Raw genomic sequence first — 13,396 nt, 5'->3', positions numbered from 1 at the left:
CTGTGCATCTAGATTCATGGGACCCCACTGATAACTGACATTACATATTTCTTGAAGCATTCACATGAGCCTCTCCCTTCTCTGTCTTCATTATTTTCCCAAGATTCTATTTTTCAAATTAAGCCTCCTTGTTTTCATAGACTTCTTCTGTTTCAATGTGATTAATCCCCTTCATTATTTTAAAATCATTTAAAATCATAGCAAGATCTCTTTTTAAACAAGACAATACCAAAGCTCCTCAGTCTTGCTTTATAACTTAGAGCTGAAAGGCACAGTATTCTCATTTTCCCTGCCTTATCCCCTTAATGATATCCTTCTTAGGCAGAGTGAGCAGTACTGAAAAGAGCACTCTGAACAAGAACTCACCAGTGTTTTATGTAATAACAATAACACCTTTTTGATATATACTCTGTTCTTAATGTAATGCAACCCAACATCCTATTCAGTTGTTGGGGTCTTTTTTCTACATCTGTGTGTTAGGCTGAGAGCTCTGGGGATTATTTAAAGAGAATATTCTCCAGATTTATCAATTTACATTTATGAACATTTTGCTCTATTCATTCTAAAGGGAGCAATCATGTACGTAAACTCCAACACCATTCAATGGCACTGTTTTACTCTTTAGCTGACTCTCTACCTGATCTCCTCTCCTGAATCTCAGATTCCTCCATGAAAGCAATAAAAAGGCAGCTAAGGTGCTAAATATGAAAGAATCATTGTAGGCATTAAAGGCTAAAGTCACTGCAAGGCAATTGGATCCAAGTATTTCTTGGCTATGCACATGTACACTAATGCTAGCTTAGGTGTTCACAGTATACTCAATTGTCACCAACGGATACACCTAGTGGGCTTGGTATCCAAAATCTATCCCTCTCCCAGGATCTCTGGGAGGTTTTGCCAAACAAGCTTAGTCTGAGCACTTTCTTGAACTGGTTGTATGCAAATTTCCTCCCACCCCTCCCCCGCTCCTTGCTTCCATTTCTAAATGTCTACTAAATTATACTTTGCAGATATCCAGCTCCTCACATAGAACACCAATCTCTCTTTCACCACAAGAAATGCTCTTCATCTCTCTCTGTTTTCTGTTCTGCCTAAGGGAGATCAATCTCTCTACAGATTCAAAACCTGTCCCCAAATAATCCTCTGGGATTACACTGGCTCACAACCTCTCATGCCACTGGGTCTCAGGCAGGAAGGATACATGGGCTGTCAGTCTGCACCCAGAAAGAATCTGGTTGAACTCTCTGACCTACCACAGCCATCAGGCAATCTCTCAGGGCCTCTCTTTATAACACAGGGTTTAGTGCTTTGTTCTGTATCATGGTTATTGTAAGGATAATAGACATGGAATAAAAATGATATGGTATAAATGCTAAAATAATGAAAAAAGAGAAGAAAAAAAAATAAAAGAAGATGAGACATAACCTAAAGAGAGAGAGAAATTGTTCTTTTTTTGGCAGAGAGGAAATTACAAAGTTTGCAAGATACTAGGAAATGTTTAAACTGATTGTTGCCCAAAAAAAGAAATAAAAGCTTTTGACCAGACTATGGAGATTTTTGGTATGTGATGGAATGGTAGGACAAGACTACCAGCCTCACTGTGTGCCTGGAAAGAACTGGCTAACAGCAAAACATGTTTTGGCTCAATTCACATCTTGAGTATTTAATTCTAAGATTGTTGTGAAAAACCCAGTGCAGTGCCCCAACTGTAGGGTGATGCACTATTTTGCATTGAAAACAGGTGTTCAGCTGGCTGGCTTTCCAGCAGAGCACAGTAGATTTGTCCCAGATTTTCTGTACATTATCTCTAGGTAATACTTGTCCTTTTTTAGATGTTTCAAGAAAATTAGATAATTATTTTCTATGTTCTGAGCCTTCCCTGAACTGACTGACAATAGATTTACAGAGCTGAGCTGTAGGCTGGGCAAAGAGGGAGTCTGGCCAGCTACAGAGGAGGTAAGTGGACTTTGGAAAAAGCAGTGCTGTGATTCTGGAGCATCTCTGAGAACAACCACAGCTTGTAACATATGCCCTGGCACACTGCAGTTAAGGCTAGTGACCCACCGAGGTGCAGTGTCTGCCTGGGGAAGAGGAGAGCGAACAGTCTTGATAACCCAATCATTCATTTCCTTCGTTTTGAAGATGTGTTAGTTAAAGAACTACATTAACTGAAACTCTCCACTGTGTTTATTCATTTTAAACAGCTTTGAGATACAGTTTCTTCGAAAGATCCTGTGTAATCAATCTCCATTGTTCTGTATATATTTGCAGAAGATAACAGCCTCATTAAAATATGGTGTGCTATTAACAACATTAAATATATAGCCTTGAACCTTGAAATGTAATGCAATTAAATAAGAAATATGAACCTAAGGAGGTTAAGTGCAATCAATCACTGACATTTACATTTGATTTGAATTAAAAAACACACACAGAGGGAAATAAAGGGCCTCCGTACATACTTGGATAACAGGAAATCCCCTGGATGTAGAAATAGTGAATTTAAGAATGGAGAATATAAAGGTCTAGTTCAAATTAAAGATTTTATGACTGAGGACTCCATTAAATCTTTGAACACTTACAGTAAAGAGTCTGGAATGCTTCCAGTCCAATTCTTTATGTTCTCACAAGTGACAGATTATACTTCTGAACTTCTACAGCAAAAGAAAGAAAGAGTGATTGTATTAATTCATCTAAATCTGGAGATTGCTAATTAACATGAAAACTACAACAACCTGTGCTTAGGTGAAGCATAGTATTTTTATAACCCAGATCAAGACAACATCACTAGCCAAGCCAAAAGTAGAAGATTTAAATTCTCAAATTATTGAAGAACAATAAAATAACAAACCACTTAATACCACATGACCAACTATCTATACTAAATATGAACTCTTTTACAGTACTCAGCCTACTTTGCTTTTTATATTTCCAAGACATTCCTCATGGTGTTTAAAATCCACAGTACAACACGCTGCTTCTAACTCTACCCCCACCTGCAGAAATGCAAGGACCTTCAATTGCAGCACGTCCGCAGTGGCAGGCCACATTCAGTCCAAGTGCCAGTCTCACATATATGTGCATTTGTAGCCATAAGATACTAAGGAGGACCTTTCAAACGAGGACTCACTTTCAAGTGAGTCAACCATTGGAAACGAAGGTACTACTTTTCCCAGGCTTCAAAGGGAATTGAGGCAAAATTATCAAGGCTGTAGATTTTTAAGCTGAGGCCACAGAGTTAAGCATTCATCACTGTAATCAGGTACCTATGCAAAGGAGAAAGGATTTGAGATCTTGTCCCAGACTCCTCAAAACATACTAATTACTAGTATAAATCTGTTGTCTATAATGGCATACTGCCAAGAGGTAATAAAGCCTTAAATGAAAATGAATGTGAGACATGTGAAAAGACAGCTGATTTGGCCCAGGATGTTAGCTGAAACATAATCCCTGGAAGGACCACAGGGTTAAAGAACTCCTGTGTTTGGCCATAAACTCTAAAGGAACACATAAGTCAAATCAGAGGATGAAAATGAGAGAAAACAAAATCCTCCTGTCAGTAGGATCTCCTCTCCTATAGGACCACATGGCAGTCCCTCTAAAGACAGTCCACACTTTTTTGCTTGCTTTCTATTTAGTCATTGAGGGTCTGGCCTCGAGTGTATAAATAGATCAGAGGATGTTAATAAATGCAGGCTCTTTCCAGACCAACAGGGGCGCAGACACCACAGCTGTCAGTAAGAAACAAAACTTACTTTGAAATTTTATATTCAAAACAAAAAGCATACGGGTCTAATAGAAAAGGTTCTGTGAGCCCTTGTGAATCACCAATAACAATTATCCTTTGATTGTCTTGTTTCAGTACCTTCTGGTCTACCACCTATGAAATCATTTTTACAAACATTAAAAAAGGTTCTTTGCACAGCCCAGCAAGGCTGCCATGCTCTTTTCTAACTGTAAAGGGTGCCAAACACATTCCAGCACAACAGTTCTAATTTCTCACCATCAGGCTGCATTTCTCTCTGACTGCTCTTACAAACAGGTATTGAGAACACCAAATCTAAGAGGTCTGACTAGTGGCAGGACTATATGCACACTTCAATTCAGTGTACATCTGCACAGTAGCCGAAAGAAATGGTCCCATCCTTGTCCCACTTGGCCATGTCCCCACTGGTCCTCATTACCTTTTTCCTGTTAGCACCAGGTTTTTGTGCAGTGAACAGGTTCAGGGAGACTTTTTTTTACCCCCAGAGGCATCAAATTAGTTTTCAATTGAATCAGTTCCATCTAAACAGGTAGTTGGAAGGAAGCTAGGCAGATAGCTGGGGATGTGAATGGCGGCAATACTACTTCTTTGAGTGGATGCTGATACCAGTTTATGTCCTATGTAAAACAGCACGCATCCACAGCCTACATTAAGAGTCCAGGCTCTGTCAACAGGCAATGAAGACTCTCCCAAATAGATGCTTCCAGCAGGTAATTCGGAATACCTAAACCAAAAGCCTAAAATTAGACAGCATGAATATGACGAGACCATAATGTCTCAGTACTGTAATTCCCCCAGAGAGACGAGGTTCTATTTACAAATGTAAATGATCTGGGCTTTAGCAGAAATACTTTTGCTTAATGTTTTTTTCCTTGGAAAAATTGAAACTTTCCCCTGTGAGGTGGAGAGAAGACCCTCTGAAGGGCTCTCCTGCTAACACAGTAAACATCTGTGGGTTCTTCCTCCCAAATGCTATTTTTCTAGGGGGTCCCTCTCTGATGAATTAGTAGTCCCAGTAGATCATGGCAAACAATCCTGCATACCACATCTTAAGAAATGGTACTTCTTGGAACAGATTGGTTTGGTCTGCCTTAACGCAGGCAAGTTAACACTACATTATCAAATGCACTGAGGTCGCCAACCTCCATCAGATGATCTGCTTGATCCTTTTCAGACAAAAAAAAGAAAAAGAAAAAAGCTTGGATTCCTTACAGAAATCTGAGTGCTCCAAGCTGGAAGCAGTAGGCTCGGCCACTCACAGCCCACCCACCTACAGATCAAGATGGACTGGAACAACCTCCTGCATGAGCCAGAAAAGTGAAGGGGGTTGGGAGGTGGGAGGAAGAGTTTCATATTTCATCTACCACTTTTAATAGAAAACAGAATGTGGTGGGGGTTTGAAAGGAAAATGGCAAATCCCTGGAGATCCTAAGTGTTGGCTTTGCAAGTCAAAACTGTCAATCACACCATGTCCCCTCCAAGTCCTATTTCTTGAAGGGAAGGAGGGGATGGACTGGCGCATTTAGCCACTAGGTGTTACTGTTGCTCCACAGAACAGGATCAGAGCAACCACTTTAGAATAAGCGAAACATCAATCATAGACACCATCTGCAGCTGTACCTTAAGATTTAAACCGTAGTAAGTAATGTTACTTCAGGATTCATGTATTGTAACCCCAAAATCAGAGCACTTTGGTGTGTTTCCTTGGGGGGGGTGGTGTGTGGGGGGTGTGTGTGTCATGGAGGCAGACTGCTGCTCCTTGTGTTTTGTTTATACATCACTGCATAAATGGAGCAACTCAAATTCATCCCTTGGGAACTTCCACTGACTTCGATGAAGGTACATAGGGAGTATCAGGTCGCTTAAGGTGTCACTGAGATCATGTCCACTGGTCAGGAAAATACATGGGCTGTTGAGTTGTCTGCCTCCCTGCGTCCTCTGTGACTGGCCACAGCCTGCACCGAAACTTTAAGAGGCATTTTAATTAATCTTAGATCTGCTGTCAGCCAGGTGGGTTCCTCAGGCAAAGTCATTTAACCTTTCTCTGCTTTTGTTTCTCCATCTATAAAATGGAAATAAAGATCCTTGTCTCCTCTGGGAAGGCTTTTTTGAGACCACAGATAAATCAGAGCTGTAGTCCTTGACAATCTGGTGGCATGAACCAAGCAACAGGTTTTGCATGAGCTTTTACTGTTGTTTCCAGAATAGGTTTTCTGAGAAAGAATGGACTGAGTGCTTACCCCTCCTTAGTAGCCACTTTTAAGTGAAACAGACTCATGATAAAGAGCAGCACTCCACCGCACCCCTGTCAAATGCACCTTAATGTCCTCTTTCTGTTTGGTCCTTTTTCATAGCTCTACCAAAACTTAATCCAGAGGACAGCCACGCTGCATCCACAGCTTCATCATTTACTTAATCAGCTGGGCTTTGAACCTCAGAGACATATCCCTTCTCTGACCCTCTTAAGCAACAAACTTCAAGTTCACAACAATATTGGTTTTTTTTCTCTTAATTCTTAATAGCAGGCTTCGGTGCACAAAAGCAGGTGTTTCTTCCTTTCAATTCTTGTATTCTATGCCTTGCCCCCAAATGAACCAGCATAAGCAGAGGATGTAATGCAAGTCTCTGCCTGCACCCACTAGAAAGCTGTTTCCGCACACACACGATAAATATCATCCAACACACAACAAACAGGCAGAGCACTCATTCTCATGGTAAGTCTTGCCATGTGGTTGTATTTCTAACCAAGGCATTATTTTCAGACACAACTTGATTTGAGTGCTCTAGGGTATGAGTTCCAAAGTTGGAAACAGTGTTACAGTACATTAAGCAAAGTACTAGTACTGAGCCACAAAATCTTATGAAAGATTTTTTGAGTTGTTTTCATTGGAAATTTTTTATATGCCACATTAAATGAAATATAATGCAAACTTAGAATACTGTTTTCCAAAAGACTGAATGATTTGCAAGTGCTAAAAGGTTATCTGAAAGGTGACTGGCACTACATTTTATTGCTGCTTCCAGTACAACTTGTGGGCCTCTAACTAGGAGGCAAAGTCCTCTTATCTGCAATTCAGGCAACAAGCATCACGTCTTGATACAGCAATCATTGTGTCTCATAGCCTGAGTTCTCACAGACATTTCTAGAGTGAAGAATAGTTTTACTGAAATATTATTGATAGCCTGCAGTTTCTTTTGGCTTTTGAAGGAAAAAGGAGGATACATCCATAAAGAATCATCTGGAGATGATAATTTTTGCTTGCTACCAAAACATTATGGTGGAAAACTACCCATTTAATAAATGCAAGACGTACAGACCATTACCATTATTGTCTGGAAGTAGTTCACTCACTGCTGAAGTTTCCTCTCTGCTGCAGTCTAACAAAGAGTTTTAACTAAGTGAAACAAAATGGCCTTGCTGATTTGTACACGCGTACTCTCAGCAAATACATCAGTAACTAATGTAACTTTACCCATATGCCTAAGGCAGATGCTGATAACATCAAATGTACTTCACTTAGATGCCTTTGAAAATATCACCCTAAGTGGCTTGGAAGCTTAATTCCCACTTTCTAAAGTGACTTCAAACCCTAAATCACATGGATAAATCCAAAAATTGCAGCCTTAGTCAGCAGTGCCCTCCTTATTCTTCAGTGGCTAATATAAACACACACAGACTCTATCTGACACTTCATCTAAAAATTAATCCTAATTGCTTTCTGGGCAGCTGCAAAAACAGCCAGTTTTACCCAGTTTCAGTTACCTCTTACCCTACACCCCCACCCCCTTCTGTGCTGCTGTCCACAATAGGACCCTTTATAACACATTTTTCTTCATGTGCTAGTGGCAGCTAATAACATGTGCCAGCTAATAAGAGAGGTTGTCCTAATTTCTTCTCTCTGGGTCACCCTTTCTGTCTTTTCTGAAGTCTGAAGTCTGAAATGAGAAAAACAACATAGCTGCAGAAAGAATTAACTATGAGTTGTCCCAGTTCATTGTTGAACTTGGTCCTGAATCATACGTGGATCTTCACAAACAAAAAATACACATCCAGTCTGATACAGCAGATTCAAATTTGGGGCTAGGTGCAACTATTGCTTTTTCATTGTTTTTGTCCCACCAACTTGAAAACAAAAGGTTTTCTTAAGTTTAAAATACTGTGTGAATGATGAGATGCCACTGCCACACTGAACCATCCTGAACTCTCCCTATATAAGGATTGAAACAGCAAGGAAATCTACAGTGTGATAGAGGAGACTCTACCCCCTCAGTGAGAGCAGAGCAATTCTGGTTCACGTTTATTAGTAGTACTAGTAATAAACATTTACATTATGGTAGCGCCTAGAGGCCCTATTTGAAAGCTCATCTAAAACTGCTGTTGTACCTGGGCACTAAACAGCTCTGAAGTTGCACATCTGTCTGCCAGATGGTTTGGTTTTTTTTTTCCTTAGAAGCTGCAACTTAAAAAAGCCTCTTGCTTCTACTAACAAGCCTTCATAAGAAACTTCCAAGAGCTTGCTTCATCGTCCGTGCGGGAGCATCTGCAGCTAAAACCGCAGTGAAACTTCAGGCAAGGACAGACTGCTGGGGCTGGCGAGGGACACCAGAGCAGTGTGTGAGCATGGCTGGTGAGGGTGTCTGGTACTGTTAGCCTGACTCTTGCTTTCCGTTAGCCTGACTTGCTTTCCGGAGGACAGAAAGGCCAAGGCGGGGGGAACACCTCCCCTCCAAAGCCGTGCAGGCAGGGGGGTCCGCCGCCAGCCCCGCCCGATGGACACAAAGGCAAGGGGTCCCCTCAGGGCACATTGCCTAGGGCTGAAGGCCGTACAGGCGCCGCAAACCCCTCTGCGGGCAGCGTGCCGGAGCCCTGGGTGCGCACAGGGCCCGAGCCCGCCGCCGCCACAGCACCAGCTCCTTCAGGCGGGGCCCGGGGCGAACCCAACCCCCAGGATACCTGAGAGGCCGCTTCCACCTCCCGCGCCACGGGCCCCGTGTGTGTGAGGAGGAGAGTCCGGACAGCCGCGGCGGGGGGCCCAGCCGTACGTGGCGGCGGCGGACGCGGGCCACGGCGCCGGCGGCCCCCCCCGGCCCCACGGGGCTGCTGGCGGGACGCCACCTCACGGCGGCCGAAGGACGCCCAGCCCGCGCGCGCCCCGCCCCACGGCACGTGACGGTGGCAGCGCCAATCGCAGCGCGCCTTCCCCTCTTGCCCTGCCGCCTCCTCTCCCCGCGCGGGCAGCGCGGGCGCGTTGCTGGGCCACGGGCGGGCGGGCGGAGCCGCCCGCCTTCCCGCCATGCTGAAGGCCAAGGTGCTGCTGGTGGGGCCCCGTGAGGTGAGCGGCGACCCGGGCCCGCGGCAGCCGCCCCCGCCGCCGAGGCCGTGCTTGCATCCGCGCCGGCCCCTTGACCGCCCTCCCCGAGGCCCGCGCCGGCCCCCGGAGGGCTGCGGGCCCTGCGGCTGCCTTCGGCAGGGCCTGCAGTGCGGAGGGTGCGCTGCGGCGGCTGGGGGGGCCGGCGGCGGGAGGGAGGAGGGGGCAGGCCTCATGCGCAGGGGCCTTAGCTGGAGGGAGAGCAGGGTGCTGGGGTAAACGCCGAGCTCTTGTCTTCCTTGTGGCTTTGGCACCTTAAATTCCTGCATGTGTCACTCACTCCTGCTTTCTGCCAGTCTGGAAAATCGGTCTTGGCGAACTTTGTTTCGGAAAGCATTGAAGGGATTGGCAGCTACAGCCCGACGCAAGGTGTGAGGTGAGCGAAACCTCGTGGCGCGCTGACAACCGCCAGCCCCTCAGAAAGTCCCGCTGTGTGGTTTTGGTGGTGCGGGAATGGCATCACGTTGTCCATCCGCTCCTTTTCACAGGATCCTGGAATATGAGAAGCCAAACTTGAACAGTAACAGCAAGGGAGTGGGGTGTCGGTTTGAGTTGTGGGATTGCAGTGGTGATCAAAAGTAAGCCAGCATCGTTGTTACCTAACTCATAATAGTTCTGTTTACACAAAATACTTAAGGCCTAAAACGAATGATCTTTCTGAGATGAGGAATATTCCCGACTCTTTACAGCATTACATTTTTTAATAGCTTTCTACTATGAAGCATCTGATACAAGATGCTGTCTGCCATGATCCCAGCTGACACAGCCTTGTTTTGGATAAGGACTCCATATAACAGTAAAGTCCGTAGCTCCCAGAATGAAGTTACAGGTACAGAAGACAGAGGCCCACTTTGTAATTGCCTTCATGTCCTTGAAGTTATGTGAGTGGATTTCAAACCATGTATGTATATGATTGCAGCCTTAAATTCCAAAAGATACAATTGAGAACTGGACAGGTCTGTTTTTAGGGAAAAAGTTTAAATAAGCATTTGACCAAATACTACATTGTCAGCAAATCATGGCAGCAACTAACATAATAGCTTAAGTCAAAATATTTGGAATATGATAGATCACTGGCAAGATTACTAATGTTACAAAGAAAAAGTACTGAACTGTTTTCTTGAGGAGGGAAGAAAAAAACTTGGGTGCATGTTTCTGTTTTCCAGTGATCAATCTTACCATTTCCCATGCACCTGTTTTTCAAGGTTTGAAACATGCTGGCCAGCTCTGATGAAGGACTCTCATGGTGTAATAATAATCTTCAATCCTGAGCTGCCCAGTCACCTGAAAGAAATTGAAATGTGGTACTCTTGTTTTGTGCAGCAGCAGCCATTGCTTGATAGTCAGTGTCTCCTAGTTGCACATCACAAGCCAGGCAGTGCGGGGGACACAGAAGATCTGCCTTTGGGTAAGAAGATGGAAAACTCTATCTGTAACTCACCTTTTTGTTGATCTATGTGTCTTTAAAATTGTTTACACTTTATGGCTTGCATTTTTCATTTAAATCTGCCAATCAAAGAATACTGGAGTGCTTTGCAAAACCAGAAATAATGAGTTGCAAAGGTCATCTAGAAGGTGAGCAATATTCCTATTTCTCAAAAAGGAAAGTAAAAGACAGAAAAGTTTGAGTGACTTCTCTAAGGTCACACAGTGAGTATGCCCACTGAGCCAGGAATTAGAACTCCTGCCATATTTCATCATCCATCACTATTAGTTTGTTTCTTATGTTGAATTTTATCTCTTGTTAGCTGATACTTTTGAGGCCATTTAAGCCTAAAATCTATCAATCAAAAGAATAGAAGCCCTTTGAAATAAAAGGCTAATGATCTTCCTCTTAAAATAAGTCATGGGTACCTTATATACTGCAAAATTATTTGTTGCTGTTTATACAAATGGGAACACGCACTCCCTCTAGGCAACCTGTTCTAGTGTTCAAATAAATACATAATTATTCTAAGTATTAATATGTTGATACATATTAATGTAACAATAACATTCCATTATTTTGAAGAAATAAAAGAATGTTAGTTAGATAACTTCAATAGTAAAATTCAATTCAGTGCTGAATTGTTGATTCTGCCTAACTGAATGCCAGAGCAAACCCAGTACTTTATCATTTAATAATAATGTTTGAAGAATTTAATCTAGCAATAAGTTGTACTTGTTTGTAATGCTAACAAGCTATGATGCATTTCTTCTTCATATGTTACATGTTATCTGGGGTGTCATACTGTTGGATACTACCGAATTCCAACTGACTTCAGCATGAGCTGTCCCATGACCTTGATTGTGACTATTTCTTTTATAGAAGGAATATACCTAATAATTTTTCATTTACCTTCAAAGCTTACCCGCTGAACAAGCTAAAACTAATACATTCCAACTTAGAAGAAGATCCTGAAGATGTTCGGATGGAATTTATGAAATACTTCAGAAGCATTATCACCTTACTAAATGAGAGCAGAGAGAGGGAAGAAATGTCAATTATTTCATAACATTAAAAGATATACTGAACAGGGAAGAAAAAGGATTATTTTTCCCTTTGTAAGCTGTGCTAGCCTGTGAACAGGTCCTCACAACAAGAATTTGCCAGCCTATAAACACTTCTGCCTATAAGCAAGTGCTGACTGACATCAGATAAACTGTGGTGCCAAAGAGATGGCTGCACATCCAGGAATTTGGGTAACTTTAGCTGCACTTTGGTTTCATTTAGCGTCAGAGGTACAGGAAGGTATTGTTTAATGTGTTATTGTAGACCAAAAGATAAAAGTATGGGTCGTTTCTTCACTTCAGAATCCCTTTTTGCAGAGGTTCTAAGAGAAGGCGGCCTGACAGAACATAAGATTTGTGGAGTTCTGTTGAAGCATCTGAGTAAAGTGCTCATGTTAGCTGTATTCCTGGAGAAGTTATGCTTTTGGAAGTCAGTACAAACTGATTGGAATAGAGATCTGAAAAGTAGTCGTGGTGTGGGATCCAGAGTTTTATGTTCCAAGTTCTTCTTGTCATTCTGTCCAGCATCTGAAGAGCACATTGCATAGCTATTGCCTTGGCAAGACAGAGTCTTTCTCAGGACTAGGTTTGTCCTTCTATTCCAACAAAACAAATGTGTTGTTTGGGACAATGTTTAGGTCACTCTGGGAGGAAAAAACCTGAAATCTTAGTGTAGTGGAGTACTTTGACCTGTGTTGGGAGTTCCAACAAAGAAAAAAAATAAGCTCTGCATTGTCCAGAGGAAGAAAAGCTGTTTTGAAACTTCTATTGCTGTTCCCTGTTGCATTGCAGTAGTGGTTTCATAGATAATTTACTTTCTGATTTGGTTTGTAGTCATCCCTGTCCTTGGTGTGCTTTGCTGTGGAAGACATTTTTTTGTAACATGCAGTAGTAAGGCAATAAAAACATTTTAAATGCATCCTTTTTGTTCTCAAAAGGAATGTTAATTATGGTTTTGTGGAACAGTACATTTCACCTTAATAGCTCTAACAAGAGATGTTTACAAGAACTTGTCACTGACCCAAATAGCCAAAAAAATGATAAATGAAAAGCAGAAGCATGTATCCATACTACACACGCTTATTTTTATTGCATAAGATAATTTAAAGGAGAGAGGACTGGGAGCAGGAGCTGCAGAAATCCTTGAGAAGCATCCCATTTCACCTTGAACTGCAGCTCACGTTGTGAAGTGTGAGACCAGTGGCTTGTCACAACTATGTCTGACCCACAGCACTGGATTTTACAGATTGTGTTTCACTGCATATTTGTGCCATACAGCTATATTTGAGCTGCAGCTGTTTTACAAGTATATTTTGTTAAAATAGCCTTGTCCTCACACCAATATTATCTTTTAGTAAACATCTTTTACAGAAAGTATGTTATAAAACAGGAAGTAGGAGTGAGAGAGCTTCTTGGGTTTTTCAGTGATGAGGTTAATTAGTCTACTATTTTTCCTATTTTCATAGTTTGTTTTTTTTCCAAATAATGCTTAGCCTGTCCTTGTGCAAATATTCTGTTTTCCAAGATGACAAGAAGAGATGCCTCAAAAATCCACTCAGTTGTTTGCACGTCTTTCTACTGGCCTCCAAGCAGCGTGAGTTGGGGGTTTCTCCAGAGTTTTGTCTGGGAAGCTTCAGCGAGGCAGAGAGCAGTCAGGGTGTGCTGTGCTGCTGTGGGCTGGCGTTAGCAGTAGCTCAGGTCCTGGCCTGGTCAAAATGCCCCCAGGTCTCAAGGCAAAAAATTGGCACACGCTTTCTTTTGTCAGACCCCT

The 13,396-nt window shown here is 42.6% G+C and overlaps 1 protein-coding gene across 1 annotated transcript; it reads left to right on the top strand.

The window, feature by feature from the left end:
• The first annotated feature begins 8,962 nt into the window (after positions 1 to 8,962).
• Positions 8,963 to 12,542, top strand: IFT22 (intraflagellar transport 22). Its single transcript, XM_055714972.1, has 5 exons — positions 8,963 to 9,099; positions 9,432 to 9,511; positions 9,624 to 9,713; positions 10,341 to 10,543; positions 11,482 to 12,542. Exons 1-5 carry the CDS (start codon positions 9,061 to 9,063, stop codon positions 11,628 to 11,630), a joined length of 561 nt encoding a protein of 186 aa, XP_055570947.1. The 5' UTR covers positions 8,963 to 9,060; the 3' UTR covers positions 11,631 to 12,542.
• Positions 12,543 to 13,396: the final 854 nt, after the last annotated feature.

The sequence above is a fragment of the Falco cherrug genome, chromosome 1 (assembly GCF_023634085.1).
Source record: "Falco cherrug isolate bFalChe1 chromosome 1, bFalChe1.pri, whole genome shotgun sequence".
NCBI lineage: Eukaryota > Metazoa > Chordata > Aves > Falconiformes > Falconidae > Falco > Falco cherrug.
This window is presented reverse-complemented; position numbering and strand designations above follow the sequence as displayed.